The following is a 21,155-nucleotide window of genomic DNA, read 5'->3' on the forward strand; positions in this document are numbered from 1 at the left end:
AATTTTCAAGAAGCTTAGATGATACTCATGTTTTCAGTACTGGAATAAGATTATTCATCTGAATACTGGCTTTTTTTATGATGACCCTCTTAGATTTTTGCTTAGTTTTTAGGAACTTGGCTATCCAATGATAAAGAACTTAATTACAGAACGCAAATAATTTTGGGGGGAGAGAGAGCGCTAAAAAATTGTTTCTGAATTTTGAGGTGCAATTATATTATTTAAACACTGTATCTCTCCTTCATTCTTTTTACCTCTCATGGTGTGATATTAAGATGTGTGAAGCTCATGCCTGTAATCCTAGCTACTCAGGAGACAGAGATCTAAGGACCATGGTTCAAAGCCAGCCCAGGCATTGAAGTCCATGAGACTCTTATCTCCATTTAACCACTAGAAAACTGGAACTGGCATTGTGGCTCAAGGGGGAGGGTAGTAGCCTAGAACTGAAGAGCTCAGGGACAAATGCCAGGTTGAGTTCAAGCCCTACAACTGACCAAAAAAAAAAAAAAAAAAAAAAAAGATGTGTCCAATTTAACTCAGTTTTAACCCAGAAACACTGATTCAGGAAACTTTTATCACAATTGTTAGCATATAAGCTTTAGATCATGTATACGGATTTGAGGGATTTTAAAGGAATCCCATTTCTTCTCTCCCACACACTTGAATTCTAAGAACAAATTAGCAACGAGACTCCATGGCCCCATCTTAAATCTAGGGAAATAAAAGACTGTTGGCTAGCTCTAGCCATTTGTGCTCAAACAAGCCCAAAGTTATACGGATGTGTGCAAAATAGGCTGTATGCAACCATAGAATGTGTGCAACCATGGCTGTATGGCACTGAAACCTAACAGTTTTAGAGACAATCTCAACATAGTTTGAACAATGAAATTACTTACCAGGAGGTGGCTGTGAAGGGTTAAAGCTTGCTCGTAGAAAAGGAGGCGGAGGGATGGGACTGAACCCAGGAGGGGGCACAGGCATTGATACAGGAAACGATGGTGGGACTAAACTAACCGTCGGCACTGCAGGCGCTACTGGAATCTTTGTAGGTAGAAAATAATGTCTATTAGTTGGCTTATTTTCCTGCAATGAGTATATCTTGCTATGACTAATGAAGCAGTGGTACAGGCTAACCTCTCACCTCATCCCCTTAAAACATTCATGAGTCAAGGCAATGTTATTCAAACATTTACTTGGATATTGTGAAGACTTTCTTCCTTTTAGATGCACTGTAGTAAGCATCTAGTTGAACAAAGAATAACAATTTTCCAGAGCTACCTCTCACGCACTAAGTTTAGTAACACCTATGTATGTTTCACTCCCACAGAATGTCAGTAAAATCTTTGGAAGAGCTCCACTTTCCACAGAATTGCCAGGATCAGCATAAACATCTCTTACTCATTCTAGAAATGAAATTCCAAGTATTCACCTATAGCATAGTTTTTCAATGTCATATTTTAACTACCCAATCAAGATCTTACCTTACTATCTAAAAGGTACATACTTCAAACTTAACATGTATAAGAAATGAATTCCCACTTCAAAAGTATTATTCTTCACCTGGTATTTACTATTTTCAGATAATGGGAGCTCAACTCTTCCCAAAAATGTGGCCTCTGACTTATTTTCAAAACTCCAAAAAAATCTGAAATGTCTAGGATGAATGACCAATGGTATGTCCAGAATGCATCTAGTGTGAGCACTTCAGGTTGTTTGCACTGACAGCAGTCTTGTCAGTCACCAACAGTCTCCCTGATTGCTTTCATCAATTTTGGGCTAGATAGTTGCTTTGATCAGTGCTTACTACAGCCTATTTTCCAAACAATAGCCAGCATAACTTTTTTTCTTTTTCTACCCCTTGAGTCGCAGCACCGCTTCTGGCTTTCTAGTGGTTAACTGGAGATAAGAGTGTCACAGACTGGAGGACTAGACTTTCATGATCTGACTGGCTTTGAACTTCGATCCTCATATCTTAGCTTCCCGAGTAGCCAGGAGCATAGGCATGAGCCACTGGAGCCCAGCCCAGGGTAACTGTTTACAGGTGCCAGATCTGGTAATATCATTCCTCTGATAAAATTCCTTGATGACTCACTTCACGAGGAGGAAGCCCAAAGTCTTTGAAGAGGTTTATCTTCAACTTTCTCATTGGCTTTACTTCTGCAACTTCTATGTTCTGCTGTTCTTGAGGTACACAAACCTTGTTCCTAGCACACAGCCTTCTCACTGGTATTTTACAAAGATATCAACATGGACTTCTTCTTTAAACTGTTGCTCAAATGTTGCATTCTCAATAATGCAATGACTTATTCTGACCATTGTTTAAAAAAATCTAAGTACCTGTCAGCCACTCCTCAGTAGTGTCACATGGGATCTCATACTCTCACTTTTTATGTCCTGTCTCATCTATTAGAAATGGAAACCCTGTAAAAATAGGGACTCTGGTTTTTACTGATATATCTCTAACCCCTAAGGTTCCTAGAACAGTCCATGCCTCAAGGCACTCAATAAGTACCTAATAAACACATAAACATAAGGGAACCATTTCTACAAATAATTTCTTTCACAAATGTTTTCATAAAATATAGCATTGTTTTACCAACTTGATTTTTCAGGAAAAAAAAAACCTATTATTTAAATAGGGATCATTTATTTAGCACAATATCATAGTACTAACAAAACCCTTTTTTTGGTGCTGGTACTTGATTACAGCCAAGAATCAAGCAAGCAGAACGTGTGTGTGTGTGTGTGTGTGTGTGTGTGTGTGTGTGTGTGTGTGTGTGTGTGTGTGTGTGTGTGTGTGTGTGTGTGTGCGTGTGCGCGTGTGTGCGCGTGTGCGCGTGTGTGCGCGCGCGTGCGTGCCAGTTCTGGGGCTTGAACTCAGGGCTTGAGTCTTGTCCTTGGGCATTCTCAAAGCTAGTCAGGGCCTGAGCACTATCCTTTGGCATTCTCAAGGCTAGTGCTCTATCACCTGAGCTACAGCACCACTTCTGGCTCTTTCTGTGTATGTGGTACTGAGGAATCAAACCCAGGGCTTCATGATAGGCAGGCACTCTGCCACTAGGCCACACTCCTGAACTAAAGCAAAAGATCTTTCTTTGGGGGGGGGGGCACGGTGGGGGGTGTCAAAGAGCTTGAACTTAGGCTGAGCATTGTCCCTGAGCTCTTTAGCTCAAAGCCCTACCCTTGGGCCTGGGCATTGTCCCTGAGTTCTTCAGCTCAAGGCTACTGCCCTACCCTTGAGCCAAGCCCGACTTCCTGTTTACTAGAGGTTTACTGGAGATGACAGTTTCAGGTCCTTTTGTGCACTGGCTGGCTTTAAACCTTGATCCTCAGATCTCAGCCTCCTGAGTAGCTAGGATTCTGGGATTACAGGCATGAGCCACTGCACCCAGCTCCAAGCAAAAGTTTTTTTTTACAAGAAAGTCTTTGCCTAACATTCCTGACAAGGACTTACTCAAGTTTGAATATTTTCCTCCAAGTTCTACACAGGAGTCAAAGCAGAAATGTCAAACAGCATGTTTACAAAGCTTCCCCCATCACTGACCTGCAACATGGCAACAGGTGGAGGGAAAACCTCTGCCTGCGTTGTGACCACGGTCTCCTTTTCAACTGGAGTTGGACTCTGTGTGGTCTGGACAGTCTCTTTCACAGGTTCTGAACTTTTCACTGTTTCCCACTCTAAACAAAATATTTGAAATTGATTTTATTTGGACAAATTACCTTGTCAGTTTTTCCTATATATGCATACATCTATTTCAAACCTAAATCCTTCATCTATCTCCACAAATCTTTTATTTACAATATACACTAAGGAGTCCTAAAGCAATGTACCTGAGAAACAAATGAAAGATCCTAAGTGTCCTCCTGAACTACATCTCTGCAAATTGGGACAGAGGCTCTAATGTATCTTCCGAGACTTAGTAAGGCTGTCTCATGCTCCTCCACTTCATTTCTTACTAACCCAGCCTCTGCACTGTGAATACAGACTTTGCACTTTGTTCCCTCTCAATAAAAGGATCTTTCCCCAGATGGCCAACCTTAAGTCTTAATTTCTCCAACAGACTCCCCTCACTGAATACATCACAATACCTATACATCCATACTGTGTGTCTCCTTTGCTTTTCTCCTCAATTTTTCTATTTCTTTCACTAGAACACAAGGTGTCAACCTTTTTCTACACTAGGTATCACTGGCTTTGTGGGCCATATGTTGTTAACAAATGCTATTACAAAAAGAGTCGCACAAAACAGGTCAATAAATGAGTGTGGCTATTTCAACTACACTGTTTTTGCAGGAAGGATTAGGCCTATGACTAAGATTTGTCACTTGTCAACCTTTGTGCTCTATTGGAGTATTTTTTTTGCTTGTTGTCCCTCTGCCATTGAAGTCAGGCCTGACACACTAAGGTGTGGTGTGGTGTTAAGACTTGGACAGAACTAAGGGCCTCATACATGCTCTACTACTAAACAATAGCCCCAGCCCAAACAAAACTTAAAATGTTTGGAAATTTCTGTAATGGACTGAGAACTATTCTGAAATTCATGTTGGTAAAAGGGCTAAGATAAAGAAATAAAGTCTGTATCACAGTTCAATTCTTTCTCTAAGAATCAACTGTATTTACTTCTGGTTATAACTGATGGTCATACGTATGAGAATCTTTAAAAAATAAGACAGATTTAAGAAATGAGTCTGATAATCCTGTGGCTGGGGGTATGCTGAGGGACATTATTACTAATACAGCTGCTGCTCAGCTCCACATGCTGACTCTATTGAGCTGTCTTTAACATGAATGAACTACTTCAAAGACTCACAAGTTGCTTAAGAGCTCAATTTCCACATAAATTCAAGAAGTAAATAATATTTAGTTCAATAAGCCTCCATGCATAGCTCTATTTTTAAAGAGCACACAGGGGGAAAAAGTTACATTTACAGGCTTCTAATTCATATCCTTTTTGAAGCTATACTTTGACACCTATGAAACCAAACATGTTAAAAATAGAGGAATAATATAGAAACACAGGAGTTGAATCCAGAAAATAAACACAGCTGACTCTAACCTTCAAGTCATATCTTGCAAAGTAATGAGGTGACTTTTAAGTTCTTACCAGTATTTACAGTTTCCTGATCAATCATGCCTCCTTCTGCAAAACCATCCAAGTCATCCACTTTAACCTTTTCCCATGGTATGTATGTAACTCCAAGATCCACATCCCAAAACTGTTTGTATTCAGTTTTTACACCTTTGTTTAAAGCCCAAGCAATCTATTGGGAAGAGGAAGGAAAACAGAAACTCTTACTTATACTGTAACAACAATATAAAAAGTTCAAAATTATACTCAAGTAAAAAATAGTTTTGCTTTTGTAACTGTTTCATATCTTCATTAAAGACATTATTTATAATATGAAACTTATATTACCACTTAATTCTAAATGATACATTTGCAGAGATATTCCAAATCTTCTTTGTCTTAGTTTTGGGTGTGTGTGTGTGTGTGTGTGTGTGTGTGTGTTTGTTGTTGCTGTTGTTGTTGATCATGGAGCTTGAACTCAGGGCCTGGGCCCTGTCCCTGAGCATTCTGCTCAAGGCAAGTAGACAACTATAAGCCACAGTCAAAGTTAACTGAGGTAAGTCTCACAGATTTTTCTTGTCCAGGCCAGCTTGAAATCATTATCCTTAGTTCTCAGCCTATTGAGTACCCAAGATTTCAGGAATAAGCCACCAGGTAGCTCCAAATCTATATAACCATAAAAATGCCACTTTATGCCAGGCACCAATGGCGTACATACTTAATCCTAGCAACTAGACCTAAAGATATTGATATCTGAGGATCATGGCTTGAAGTCATCCCAGTCAGAAGACTCTTTAAGAATCTTAGCTGAATGAGAGAATGATACACTGACTTCAAGTCCAGGACAGTTATTACAATTTTGAAACCTTGTATACAAGGAAAAATGAGACTTTTCTTTTCTTTTTTTTTTCCCCCCAGTAGTAGAGCTTGGACTCAGCTGTCCTTGGGCTTTCTCCAGGCTAGAGCTCTACCACTTGAACTACAGCACCACTGCTTCTGGCTTTTTCCATGTATGTGGTATTGAGGAATTGAACCCCGGTCTTTGTGCATGCTAGGGAAGCACTCTACCACTAGGCAACTCCCGGAAAAAAATGTGATAAGTAACTCGCAAATATGAAATTGTGCATCAACCACAGGAAGTAATAGGAAACAATGAATGTTCAAGTAAGAGGGAAAATACAGCTTTTAGTAAGTCTCTTCAAAAAGCCTGACTTCCATGAGAAGTAAATAAAAGAAATAGGAAATGTAGTTAGTTAGAAGTCTGGGAAGGAAAAAGTAAATGAAAGACAAACTAATACAAAAAACATTCTATTAGTAAAATGGCTTTCTACTTAAAAATTATACCACTGTGATTTCTAGAACAATCTGATTAAACAAAAAGGTTAAATCTAATAACCCAATAAAATAAGAGCATGTGACCATTCCCTATGAAAAATGTAGACTTTAACATAATACATATTCAAAAACTGGCCACCCGAACCCCACCCTCTATACCTGCATAATCTTACCTTAATGACTTTGGAACCAATTTTATAGGACCCTGAACTCAGTTTCTGAAGAGCTCGAAAAGCATCTTGCCGATGAACCATACAGATGTAAGCACAGCCCCTGGGAGGAATCATCTATTTAAAAAAATATTTTCTTTTAGAAACAGCTTGGACAATTATTCTGGCATTTTATGGTTTTAGAAAAACAATGTTTTGACTACAGATTAATGATTCAATCCAGTTTTGGTAAATTATGGAGCTGATTTTCCCTTTCTTCATTTATGCACAAATTATGACTTGGTTTTAAAACATTCAATATCTAATTTGGCTCCATCCCAGGCCATGATTTATGTCAAATCCCAACTATCAAACATAGAAAGTTTCTTGAATTCTAAAGAGCTACTAAAACAAATGTTAATATATTAATTCAGAAAACGGTACAATTTTGTTTTTGAAAAATTCATTTTCATTTTGAGAATTCAAAAAGCAGCTCAGGGAATGGGTTATGTACCACATCCTGGAATTTGCCACTCAGTTCATGAGACAAGGGAGATAAGGAACAAGAATACCCAAAATGTTTCATGTCAAGGCAGAGCAGATTGTTGTGGATCAAAATCCCCTGTGTACTCTGTCACTTTGACAGAATTTATAAAGATGTCATTGCTACTAGTTTAAAGGTAGGGGAGAATCGGAATCTGAAAACATTCAAAAAGGTTCTAACATGATGAACTCTGAATGATGATTTCCTAAGTTGAAGTTCTCAATCATCCCATTTATGTGTAATCAAGCAAATCAGTGCCCTTACTGAAAAATGGCAATATTTGAATTACTTAACCAGCTTCTTTGAGAATCCAATGAGATCACACATAATTGAAAAGAAAATACAAATTCAAAAGAGGACTGCTTTGACTAATATCTAGGGGCTAGGAGTTTGGCTTAGTAGTAGATTGCTTGCCTAGCATGCACAAACCTCTGGGTTCTATTCTTCAATGCTGCATACACCAAAAAAAGCTGGAAGTGGTGCTATGGCTCAAGTGGTAGAGCTCTAGCCTTGAAAAAACTACTCAAGAACAGTATTCAGACCCTGAGTTCAAACCCCAGGAATGCCCCCTCCGCTGCCCCATCGGAAAAAAAAACAAAACAAAACAAAAAAAAACAAAACAACAACAACAAAAAAAACAGAGCCAAGTCTGGACACACAGAGTATTAGAAATTATGACTGGAAAAGAAAACTGGGCAGGTTTCTGGTAAACTGTAATAAAAGGTCCAATACCTTTTTTTCTTTTTATCAGTCCTGGGGCTTGAACTCAGAGCCTAAGCACTGTGCCTGGGCTTTTTCAAGGCTAGAGCTCTATTACCACCATTCTGGCTTTTTCTATGTATGTGGCATTGAGGAATCTAACCAGAGTCTTTGTGCATGCTAGGCAAACATTCTACCACTAGGCCAAAGTCCTGGCCCAACACCTTTTATTCTATAGCCAGGCGCCAGTGGCTCACACTTTTAATCCTAGCTACTCAGGAGGCTGAGATGTGAAGATAGCAGTACAAAGCTAGATCAGGCACAAAAGTCCCTGAGACTCCTATCTCCACTTAATCACCAGAAAACTGGAAGTAGAGCTGTGCAAGTGGTAGAGTGCTAGCCTTGAACAGAAGACCTCAGGGACAGTGCCCAAGCCCAGAGATAAGCGCCACAAACAACACCCCCCCCCCAAAAAAGAGTCCAACACATGTAAAGTGCAACTGTACTAATAAAATCAGACGTTGAGTAGTCTCATCAACGGACCAAAATTTACACAATAGAGAGATAGGAGGGATAGAATCCATTAAAATGGGTAATTCAGGCGTCTAACTTTCAGGAAAGAAAACCCAACAGGTCCCTGACAGAAAAAAGAAAATTAAGGAGATTGGCTGAAGCACAAACAGTGAAAAAAATCAAGTGTAAGAAACAGTTATGTTTAAGTTAGGTCAAATTCCCTGGCCATGCTGCTTTTCTTGTTCAATACCTTGCTTAATTTCATAAGAAAGCAGAAGGAGGGGGAGGGAGAGCAAGAAGAGAATAAAATATCTTGTGTGAGAAACTGGGGTCCCAGGTTCACTCTGTCTCTGCTACTATTTAAGTGCTTATGTGTAGGTAAGTAGGATTTGGTGTGAACCACCATTTCTCCTTACTCTTTTTAAAATTTAACTATCATAGATATGTTTGATAACTCCAGCAGACGATATGTTTATGGATTCAAGTAGTACACTCCTACAAATCTAATATGGGTATTTTGTAGGAATTCCACTAAAAAGGAAAGACAAATTACGGAGACAAGTAGGCTCAAAAATGATCAAGGTATTAATGGCTGTAAACCTTCAAAAGTTAATAGAAGTGAGATCATACTGGTTATTTTGATCGGAGGAAAATTAAATTGCTGCATTTCACAGTGACCCATTTACATGGCATTCTCAGCTTAGACTGCATAAGAAGAAATATATATGGTTAAATGTTGGAACCATTTCTCTTCTGGTCTCTGTTTAATGTTATAAGGATGAACTAATAGGAAATAGTTTCAACTTCACTCCCTCACAAATACCCTCCACTCAAGACTGTTGGTTTCAAGGATGCAGATTGCATTGCACAGTCCAACTGATGAAGCATTGGGGCCAGCGCACTGTTTACTTCTGTCTGTTTGACAGGCACCCTTGTGCCTGACATTTGGGAGCCCTTTGTATCAGTTGGTTTGACAAAGGTCCCCATAATCTTAGCCTACTAGAAACCAGTTGGGGATGGATATGATGGGGCTTCTGTGCTGTTGCTGAGATTGGGAGAAATAAAACCTGCAATTTAAGTGGAAACAAGCAAAAATGATCAAGGTAAAAAATTCTTGTAAAGATGTTCATTATAAAGGTAGATGCTACAGGCTTAACTAGGAACTGAAGTGATTACTGAAGTAATGACTTATTTTTTTAACCTTAAATTCGTTTTAACTGATACTTACATTAATAGATTCTATTTGTCCAAACTCTTCAAAAAGGTTGGTTAAATCTTGTTGTGTTGCCTTCTTGTCCACTTGACCAACCCAGAGAGTAGTACTACATACTGTGAAGAAATAAGAGACAAACAACCTAAATCACAGACAAGGTCTTGTCTTTCAAGCAGTGCAAAAGGAAACAACTAACAATAAGGTACTGTTTAAGAATACAGACAGAATACATGTTTGTGTGTTAAAATGCTACTGAAGTTCCTCTACACTGAGTCAACTTCTACCACATCTTGTTCTGAAACTCTGCAGTATATGCTGGTCCACCTGAGAATGCAGTGCCCTACCTAGGAGTGGGATGGGGTGTGCTACATTGGGAATCGAGGGTCCCTACTGTCAAACTAAAATGTCTCCATCTGTAACCATTCACCACTGTGTACTGATATTTTGGGGAATTACTTGCTTGACTCGAATTAAATAATGTTGTTTGTGACCGACCAGCCATCCAATCATGTCTGTCAGCTGTATGACTTCTTGTCAATGGAGTTAACCAATAGAACTCCCTTGAGTAGGAACTTTCCACCAACTTTTACCAACATCCAACTGTAGCGGTCAGCAGCCCGATGAAAGAATGTACATCTCTGCCTCCAAAAAAAAAATGACCTCCCCTGAGTAGGAACTCTTCAGTGATGGTTAAGGTACCTCCTAACTTCCCTGTATTACTTCATCACCCCGATAAACAATTGTTTAAAAAAAAAAAAAAATGAGCCTGACTCCTTAGCAACAAGAAGGGACATTTCCATTCAGTGGGTAAGAACAAAAACTAAGCAGCTCAACACCTGTTGTGCCTGCCTAGCTCTACAGCATGCCAGAGCACCATTCAGTATAGAAGTAACATGGCTTGATGAATCTCCTGTCTCTCATCTGTGTCTATTTATTTTCTGATACTGGAGGGGTGTGTGTGTCCATACCACCTAGGAGAGGAGAAAAAGGAAGGGTGGGCCTCTCGGGAAATGGTAGGCCTCTCCCTCCTCTAGGGAATGAGGACAGGGATGGGATTTGAGAATGGGAAATGAAGTCCCCCAGATGATTCTAAAACACAAAGAAGTTTCAAAATCGATCTCTGTGTAATCCTATCTGTAAACCTTTTAAAGTATCTTTCAGAATAGGCTGTGACCCAAGTATGACAAACTTGAAAGATGTACTACCTCCTATGTCACCTTTAGGAAAAGAAGACTGCTCAGATACTAGAGATGAGTAAATTAGAATACTTCCATTTGATATCATCAAAGACATGAAGATACCTAAGTATTGAAAGCTTCTTCTTTTTAATTCACAAATACCATGAGCTCCTGGCAAACCTTTAGCAGCTATGTTCTTCATGTTTTCTTGAATAACTCCTCTTATAGAAGACAATTATTTAAAAATTTCAGGCAACAAACACACTTGTACCATTTTAATGTACTATATTGGGTTTATGGCAATGTCATTTTCAAAAAGTTCCCAGAATTCTGATCTTGACAGAGCAAACTGAGAGCAGGCTTTTGGGCTAACATAACTTCAAAATGAAGTATGATCCTTAGAATGATCACTATCAGCAGATGTGTCGTGTCTAGGTGGTCAGAACTCAAACATCTCCAGACCCGTGTAAGCTTTAGGAATCATTTATGTAATTCCTGCTAGCCGTGTTTTGTCTCATATAGTCTACTTTACACACATATAATATTCAATACAAATCTCAATCTACCTCAAGATCCTTATTTATTTATTTGTAAGATTCTAAATTTAACCTTTAGAGGTAGGGCCTAGTGTAAGTTGGGCCACTGTGTGTGGATAGCTTTGTAGAGGACACTGGAACCTTAGGCCATTCCTGTTGCCCTTTGCTTCCTCTGCTGCTCCAACCAGTTCAGGCCACAACCAACACACCATATAATGAAGCTGCTTTACAAGTTCCACAAATTTGGATGTAAATGGCTTGAGAGACAGGGAGATTACTCAATTTACCACAAGCCCTAGTCAGATTTCTGGAGCTCATGTTTTACATTCCCTAGGTCTTTCATTGTTACTGCTCTGTATATTTAATTTTCTTCTAAGGAGCAATAATTATTCGTCTCCATCCTTACAAAGAGATCACTTGATTCCTGGAATGGTACTTTGATACAACTCCTGGACTGTTCATGAAAACTTTCTGTCTCCCCATCTCCCTTCCACTTTGGTGCTAGTATGAGGGCTTGAACTTAGGGCCTTCCGATCTTACTCCATTCATGTTAGTACTCTACCACTTAAATCACATCTCCAGTTCACCATTTTGCTAGTTAATTAGAAGTGAGTCTTTTCTCCCCAGAGTTGGCTTCAAACCACAATCTTCTGATCTCAGCCTGAGTAACTGTGACTATAGGCATGACCATGAACACCCAGCTAAACTTTGTTCTTAAATACACATGAAGGAATAATAATGGGGAACAACAGGTCACAAACTGAAACAGGTGTCAAGAGAATAGTGACCACAGTACATTACTACTCCAGAGAGAAGAGGTAAACTATGGGAGACTGGGTCTTCTCTGGATTTGCTATGTGCTTAGATAAAAAAGGAGGAACCCTTGGAGTTCAAAAGCTATGTGGCTACATTTAAAAAATTTTTACTATGTATTTAAGAACAAAAGAAAGGATTCTGAACATTCTCCAAAAAAAAAGTGAAAATTGAGTGAGGTTCTAGATATGTGTGATCATCACACAAAAATGTGAATAGAAGGGCCGGGAGTTTGGCCTAGTGGTAGAATGCTTGCCTAGCACTCCTTGGTACCGCATACATAGAAAAAGCCAGAAATGGTGCTATGGCTCAAGCGGTAGAGCTCTACCCTTGAGAAAGCCCAAGGACAGTGCTCAGGTCCTGAGTTCAAGGCCCAGGACCGGAGAAAAAAAATGTGAATAGAAGTCTCAAATTGTACCCTCAACAGAATAAATATTAAAAATAGATTTACAGAGGGGGGAAGGGAAATGGGGACCATGACATGTGAAAGGGTATCAATGTGTGGGAATTAAGGCACCATTTATCTGGCAAATATCATGTAACCCTTCTATTAATTACAATAAAAAATATATTAAAAAATATATTTACAAGTCAATAAATAAACAGTGACAGCAACAAGATGAAGAACTAAATGGAGTTTCCATATAAAAACCCTACCTAATATTAGCAAATAAGCTAATGAGTGTGAACATCCTAGTGGGTATTCCAGGAAGATGTTTAACAGTCTTCATGGCCACTGGCTGGATATTATTAATCAGCCAACACTAAAATGTCTGCATGCAGTCCTTTACCATAAAGGACCAAAAGAACCTTCAGAAATTAGAAATATCAATACTATTAATATTAGCTCTCAATACCAGATAAGATTCTGGAAAGATAACCATGGCCAACTCAAATTGCCAAAACTTACTAAGCAGATGGCTGTTGCCTTTGATTTTAGGCCTGGGTTTCCAAGATGCTCTAGCAGCGTAAATTACACCAATTATTCACTTTTCTCGCAGACAGAAGGAATTTATTGAGACCTTCAGAAATAGGTAAAATGACCAATGTTTAGCTCTTGGCAAAAAAAAAAAAAATGACAATTTTTACATAGTATGTACTTCTATATCTGTAGTATATTATAGCTCACTTTAGAAATTGTAACTCATTAAGAATGGGCCAGAATTTGGATAAATGCAAATTTACCTTGTACTAAACAAGAACACCCTTCTTATACCCCTAGCCTGCCACAAAACAAACCCATCATAATATAATCTGGTCTAATTATCTGTAATAGACTAACATACAAAGACAAAAAGGTTTATGTGATACTGCTCCTTTACTACAAAGCTACAATTTAGCATTTACATTAAAAAATTATAGCAAAATTGGGCTGGGAATGTAGCTTAGGTACAGAGGAGTTGCCTAGCATATGCAAAGCCTTGAGTTCAGTTTCCAGCACTGAAAAAAAACAAAGCAAAGTATATGCCCTGTACAATAATTACTCCTGCAGACTCAGTATTTACAACTAGTTAGCATTCTCTGGATGCAAAGGTAAGGTGCCCTGCTACAGATATCTACTTGGTATGTACTTTGATCATTAGTAATCATTCTCTAACCAGCATTTAAAAAAAATTCAACTTTCAATGACCTTAGTATAATCTGTTTTCCCTTTATTTCTCAAGCAAATTACAGTATTTTGGGACAAAATTACTCATATACCAGACCCCTTCCTAATTTTTTACATTTCAAAATTAAATTTGGTTTAGAGATTTTATACCAGAAAACTAGTTTTTAATGCATGTGTGTTACTTACCACTTAATGTTTTAGATCTAATTGGAGGTAATCCCTTTTTTTGCCGTTCTTTTTCTCTTTCTCTGGCTCTTCTTTCACTTGAGTAGGAACGTGATGACTTCCTCTTCCTTTCCCTGGAGCGGGAGCGCGATCGCTTTCTGTGCTTACGCTTTCGAGAACCAGATCGTGACCTGGACCTTCGTTTTCTTGGTGATCTAAAACAAAGCAAAACCAAAACTATAAAAATTCATTACTAGGCCAGGAGTTTGGCCTAGTGACAGAGTGCTTGCCGAGCATGCACGATGACCACGGTTCAATTCCTTGACACCACCTACATAAAAAAGCTGGAAGTGGTGTTATGGCTCAAATGGTAGAGCACTACCCTTGAGAAAACCCAAGGACAGTGCTCAGGCCCTGAGTACAAGCCCTGGGATTGGCTTTAAAAAAAAAAAATCACTTCTAATGACAATATTATCTTTCTGTCAAATCTTTCCATTTTAAATGAAGGGGAAAAGAAAGTCTGTCTTATATTTAGCTATCTCTTAGGCTGTTTTATTGGAACATCTATTATCATAAACATGCATTTTCCCTAAATTCTGGTACTATGGAGGTGCACAGTGAACACAAATGTTTGTCTAGTGATTCTGAATCTGGGAGATTATTCACAATGAGGGAAAGAGAAGGGCCAGATTCAAGAAAGGCTTTCACTGATTCTTAAGACTCTTCTGATCACTATCCAACAAAAATTCATAACAAAAATAGTACACTATTGAAAAACTCAGGGACAGGGCCAAGCCCCGAGTTCAAGCCCCACGATCAATCAAAAAAAAAAAAGAGCTAGGGCCAAGAGTCTGGCCTAGTGCTTGCCTAGCATGCATGAAGCTCTGGGTTTGATTCCTCAGTATCACATACACAGAAAAGGCTGGCAGTAGTTCTGTGGCTCAAGCATAGAACTCTAGCCTTGAGAAAACCCAAAGACAGTGCTCAGGCTCCGAGTTCAAGCCCTAGGACTTTGGGGAAAAAAAATCCAAAAACAAAACAGACTGTTTCCAACAGTATATGAGGCCATTATATAGTTATGATTCATAGTTTAGAGGGTCTGAAATTTTCTGGTTCTTGAAAGAGTTCAACATTTTTTGTACAGACTTACGGCCATTCCTACATAAGTATGGATTATGAAATGTTTAAAAAGGATGATATTAATGCTCCCACCACATCTACCCCGCCAATCTTGGAGCTTGAACTATGGACCTGGGCACTGCCCCTGAGCTCTTCAGCTCAAGGCTACTGCCCCACTCCTTGAGCCACAGCACCACTTCCGGTTTTCTGGTGGCTAATTGGAGACAAGAGTCTCACAGACTTTAGTGCCCAGGCTGGCCTTGAACCTTGATCCTCAGATCTCAGCCTCCTGAGAAGCTAGGATTACAGGTGTGAGCCACCATGCCCGGCTTAATATTAATTTTTATAGGGGTTTTGGGGCCATTTTTATAACATGAAATAAAATGAAACACAAAAAATATATCAGATGTAACTGTACACTCAGGGGCATTTGTATTCTCACTTGGTGATATTTCAGCATTAACAAAAATCCAGTGCAATCTAAAACCCTAGCTATTACTTTAATACATGGCAGACATATTAGTAAGCTTCTCATTTTCAATTTATAATTATTTTACTCTGAGAATATTGAATATTATTTCAAAAAAACCTTTTCATTTTGATACAAAGAAATAAAGCTGACATTTTAAACATTCACTTAGCTACTGTTAAATATTAATGTAGAACCTTGAGCGAGATCTGGAGTGAGTTCTTGATCTTGAGCGAACAGCCACTTTCTTAGCTTCTTGTTCAAAGACTTCCTCTTCCACTGCATCTTGCCCTTCATCTATATCCATATCCTTGGAAGTCAAAAGAAGAGCAAACAAACCATGTTTAGACTGTTACATCTTGAGGATGCTGCCCATATGAGGGGTGGGATGTAGCACTGAGATTTGAAATCAGGTTCTGGTTCATGTTCCGCTTGCTCACTTGGCTAATGCTGTACATTTGAGCCATACTATAGCCAGCAATGTTGCACTGATATTTAATAGATAAAACAGGGTGTGGAGTTCAAGGAAATGTACATTCAGACAGAATCATTACACAATATTTCATGTTTTCTTTAAACTATTTTAGGAATTTATAAGTTACAAAAATTTCTTTTGGGCCGGGAGTTTGGCCTAGCAGCAGAGTGATAGTATAGCATGCATGAAGACCCGGGTTTGATTCCTCGGCACCACATACATAGAAAAAAGCCAGAGGGATGCTGAGGTTCAAGTGGTAGAGCTCTAGTCTTGAGAAAGTCCAAGGACAGTGCTCAGGCCCTGAGCAAAAGCCCAAGACTGACAAAATAAAATAAAAATTCTTTTACCTGTTGCTGTATATCTATGGAATCGTCCAAATTTGCTTCAGGTTCAAGGAAATGTTGCTGGCTGCTTCCTTGTGATGGTGATGCTGAATGCTCTGACCCGAATGTTCCTTCTTGACTATCCTGGGGAGTTGCCTATTGGGAAATAAATGGTACAGGATAATTTCATTACAAATTATAACAAATACAACAAACAAAATTAAAATGTTTAAGAGTAAACTAATACATAGTTCATGCTAAATTGTAAACATTCTAAAAAAGCAGTTTTGCATAAATTAAACTTTACTTAAAAAGCAAGGGAACACCAGAGAAGGGAATGCAATTTTTTTTAGCAGAATGAAGTCAATATTCAAATACATTTTAAGTATGGAAAAGACAAACTGTAGAGGTTTTATGGGAGGGCTATACAATGAATGACTGTTGGTGGCAGTAAATAATATGAATCTAGAATTTTACCACTAAGCAACACCGGAAAAAACAGCACAAATAAAATAAAATATAAATATATATAAAACTAAAATTTATTTAGCAAAGCCATTCTAACCTTCCTTCTAGTTTATTGAGATAATAGTTACAAGTACTTTGAGACATATAAAACACTTCAAAGGTTCTAATAAAGTTAGGTAATAAAGACCTAATTATAGGAAGAAATAAATGTATGTATCCTCTCCCTGGCACAAGAATTACCAAAGGTTGACATAGTGATGTGATATGTATAAGTATTTTGCCACTCCTGGGGCTTGAACTCAGGGCCTGGGCACTGTCCTGGGACACTTTGTGCTCAAAGCTAGAGCTATACCACCTGAGCCACAGTGCCACTACTGGCTTTTTCTATGTAGGTGGCCCCGAGGAATTGAATCCAGAACTTCATGCATGACAGGCAAGCACTCTACACTAGGCTATGCTCCTGCCTGGAGATAATATTTATTTGATGCAAATCACTAATATTTTCTTTGAAACTTAAAAAAAAGCCAACCACTCTACAGAACTCCCATTTTCAGGATACAGAGACAATCCAAGACCAGAAGATGGGCTACGGACCTTCTGAGGCTGCTGCTCCAGGAGCTGCTGTCTGAGATGTTCAATGTTTTGCTGCTGCAGCTGCTCAGCAATCTGATGAAAAATGGAATTGTTCACCGACTCTGAAACGTGAGAACTAAAAAGAAAAACAGGAACATTTTAAAAGACACAAAGACACTAAAGGTAACTAAAGGTAATAATAAAAGAAGCTAATGAAACAAAAATGCCAATTTCATACAACATATTCTATTACAATGTCTTATTTTTGAAATATTGACATTCAAAATAGAGTAAATCAGAACATTAATACATTGAAAGTGAAATATACTCAATAGCGTTTCAACTGTGTGTTCTGTGGGAGATCTGATCTATAATCTTCATTAGAACATTTTAAGAAAAATTTCAATGAAACACAAAAGTTAAAGAAATTTAAACTCAATTCCTTTTCTATCTTATAAAATAATAGGGAAATGCGCTACCAATCAATATGTGTACAATCTACAATTACAACTGATCATACACCTCATGAAATTAACATGCTTCCTTTACAGAAGCAGATATGTTACTAACCGAAGCCAACAGCATAGATAAGAGGAAAGAGTAATTTAACTATACTCTGGGAAATTCACACCTGGAATACACCTCTCATTCTGGGTACCATAGGGTAAGACAGGAACAAAAAAGAGGGCATCTCAAAAAGGGCAAGCAAGATCGTGAGAAGTCTTGGAACAGTGGGAAAAGTATACTTCATCTGGAACTTCATATGGGGAAGAATGATACCTGTCTTCAAATACTGAAAAGCTATGTCACAAAAGATTATGGAATAAATTTGTTCCCTTGCTTCAGAAAGCCAAGTTTCCAATTCTTGTTTCAGAAGGATACACAAAGGAGACTCTTACATTGTTTAGGTCACTCATCTACATATCTTCAATATCCCTTCCAACTTGAATACCTAAAGTACTAGACTTGAATTCTTTCATTTGTTTGTTTGGGTTTTTTTTTTTTTTTTTTTTTTTTTTTGCCAGTCCTGGGCTTGAGCTCAGGGCATGAGCACTGTCCTTGGACTTTCTCAAGGCTAGCACTCTACCACTTGAGCCTCAGCACCACTGCCGGCTTTTTGCTATGTATGTGGGGTACCGAGGAATCGAACCCGGGTCTTCATGAATGCTAGCCAAGAATTCTACCACTCCTGGCCCCAAATACCTTTTCTTTAAAGGAATTTTTCCTTAAAAGAATTCAAGTCTAGGGCCGGAGTTTGGCCTAGTGGTAGAGTGCTTGCCTAGCATGCACGAAGACCCGGGTTCAATTCCTCGGTACCACATACATAGAAAAAAGCCAGAAGTGGTGCTGAGACTCGAGTGGTAGAGCTCTAGCCTTGAGAAAGTCCAAGGACAGTGCTCAGGCCCTGAGCTGAAGCCCAGGACTGGCAAAAAAAAGAAAAGAAAAGAAAGGGCATTTGTATTTCACACAATGGAGTGTCAGATTTTACTGATGACCACAGTACATAAGACTAATAACCTATCTGAAATGAATCCTAGAGGCTTCCTCCCTCATTTGTCTCCCAACTGCCACCTTCCCTGTCACACTGCCATCCTCCTAGTCGTCGTCCCACGTGCCCTCACAGAACCAAGCACCCTGCAGATGGTGGTTTCAATAAAGCCTTCTCTTCCTTCTTCTTACACACTGTCTAGGACTGGGCTGGGCTCCCAAAGCTCCTGTTTTCACATGGCATATAGACTTACAACTAAGGCTAAGTAAAAGTACTGGGCCACACTTACTAATGCTTATCAATTTTCTAATAGGAAAAAATCTGAAAAACAGTCCAAATAATCTAGGGAGGCAATAAGAGCAACTCTGACATTTTCTCCAATGTTAAGAGTTCACAGAGTAAGCTGGGTGTGGTGGCTGGCTCACACATGTAATCCTAGCTACTTAGAAGGTTTGAGATCTGAGGATCATGGTTCAAAGCCAGCTGGGCACTAAAGTTCATGAGACATTTACCTCCAACTAACCACCAGAAACTGGAAGTGGGGCTGTGGGGTAGGGCGGTAGCCTAGAGTTGAAGAGCTCAGGGACAGTGCCCAGGCTCAGAGTTCAAGTTCCACAACCAACCGAAAAAAAAAAAGAGTTCACGGTGTAAAGTAACAAACCCATCTTAGTTCAAGCACACTTGTAGGTAAAGAGAAATCACCCAATATGTACAAAACATGAACAGAGCAAACTGTGGTCACAAAGAAAATAAAGAACAGAATTCTTACAGTTGAGGAGTTGGGATATCTTTTTTGGGTTCTTCACTATGCTCAGAATCTTCTCCAAAATCAAATCTATCCATCAACTTCTAAGGGAATGGGAAAAAGAGACAGATTAAATTAAGTTGCACTTCACACAAATACAAGTTACAAATGCTGTTTTCTCTGTGGCTTTATTCCACTACACTGTGAACAGAGTGCATCATTTTAGAGCATTTTCCCTTTTCCTTAAAACACTTGCACACATACAATATGCATTCTCCTTGACAGATCTGCTTTCTGCAGCTTCACCTATCCAGCAAATGTAGAACAATAGTAGGTCTTCTTTCAAGAGATAATAAATACCGATTTCATAATATCTTGTTATAATTATTCTAGATGATTAGTTTCTTACCGGGTCTAATTTATAAATTAACTTCATATGTTTATATGATAAAAAGTGTATGCATTTAAGTGTATACATAGTGCCAATCCATATTGTTATGGTGCTCTGAAGTGCATGAAGCCACAGGGCATCCGCATCCTATTATGTGGAGACTTCTACTGTATTGCCTTGTCTAACAAAACAAAGTTGACACCAAGCAATATAAACAGAGAGTCTAGTTTTCAGAAGTAAAGCCTATAGATTAAAATAATTAATTGGCTTGCCCTCAGTAAGATAGCTAATTTTTTTAAACCCAAGGATTATAATAAATATATCGATTACTACCATGATTCTCATCTTAAGATGCTTTTTTTTTTTTTTTTGGCTAGTCGTGGGGCTTGAACTCAGGACCTGAGCACTGTCCTTGGGCTTTTCTCAAGGCTACTTGCCATGTGAGCCACAGCACCACTTCCAGCTTTTTCTATGTGTGGTACTGAGGAATCAAATCCAGGTTATCATGCATGCTAGGCAAGCACTCTTACCACTAGGCCAAACTCCTGGCCCTCTTAAGATGCTCTTTTTTGAATGTTTAGCTTTTTAGCTAAACTAGACTCTTCTACCCATAAAGTGTAAGTAATAACAGAACAAATCAGTATTTATTTTCCTATTTAAAAAATAGCAGAAATTTTAGATAAGATACCACTGCCAAAGTATAATATTTCCACAACAAGCAAGCATACTTGAGATGTAACACAATAAATTACAAAACACTCAATTTTAAAAGCAGTATCTTACATTGGGGGCTGGTGGCTCACATCTGTACATCCTAGCTACTCAGGAGGGTGAGATCTGAGAATTGAAGTTCAAAGCCAGTCCAGGCAACAAAGTCCATGAGATTCTCATTTCCAATTAACCACTAGGAAATCACAAGTGGAACTGTGGCTCAAAGTAGTACAGTAGTAACTGAGCAGAAAAGCTCAGGCATAGTGTCCAAGCCCTGAATTCAAGCCCCATGACTGACTCAAACAACAGAAATAAAAACCTATCATCGTAGGCCAAAACTTATCATAACATATACCACAGTTTCATCAACTTTCAGAGATTTCCTTTGAACTTAAACCATAAAATTTTTAAAGATTGGGGCCAGGAGTTTGGCCTAGTGGTAGAGTGCTTGCCTAGCATGCACGAAGACCCAGGTTCAATTCCTCGGTACCATATACATAGAAAAAAAGCCAGAAGTGGTGCTGAGGCTCAAGTGGTAGAGCTCTAGCCTTAAGAAAGCCCCACGACAG

The 21,155-nt window shown here is 38.8% G+C and overlaps 1 protein-coding gene across 5 annotated transcripts in view; it reads right to left on the bottom strand.

The window, feature by feature from the left end:
- The window catches only part of Scaf8 (SR-related CTD associated factor 8), a 107,849-nt gene that overhangs the window by 39,048 nt on the left and 47,646 nt on the right, over positions 1-21,155 (bottom strand). For all 5 annotated transcript variants that reach the window (XM_090337927.1, XM_090337928.1, XM_090337929.1 and 2 more), the window contains 10 exons: positions 19,509-19,588; positions 17,272-17,386; positions 16,234-16,365; positions 15,609-15,721; positions 13,845-14,038; positions 9,538-9,638; positions 6,578-6,691; positions 5,106-5,262; positions 3,545-3,678; positions 897-1,041 (listed from right to left, as the gene is read on the bottom strand). In XM_090337927.1, the coding sequence (XP_090194053.1) occupies positions 897-1,041; positions 3,545-3,678; positions 5,106-5,262; positions 6,578-6,691; positions 9,538-9,638; positions 13,845-14,038; positions 15,609-15,721; positions 16,234-16,365; positions 17,272-17,386; positions 19,509-19,588 (1,285 nt within the window). The remainder of the gene's footprint in view (positions 1-896; positions 1,042-3,544; positions 3,679-5,105; positions 5,263-6,577; positions 6,692-9,537; positions 9,639-13,844; positions 14,039-15,608; positions 15,722-16,233; positions 16,366-17,271; positions 17,387-19,508; positions 19,589-21,155) is intronic.

The sequence above is a fragment of the Megascapheus bottae genome, chromosome 8 (assembly GCF_031878675.1).
Source record: "Megascapheus bottae isolate mThoBot1 chromosome 8, mThoBot2.hap1, whole genome shotgun sequence".
NCBI classification, from domain to species: Eukaryota; Metazoa; Chordata; class Mammalia; order Rodentia; family Geomyidae; genus Megascapheus; species Megascapheus bottae.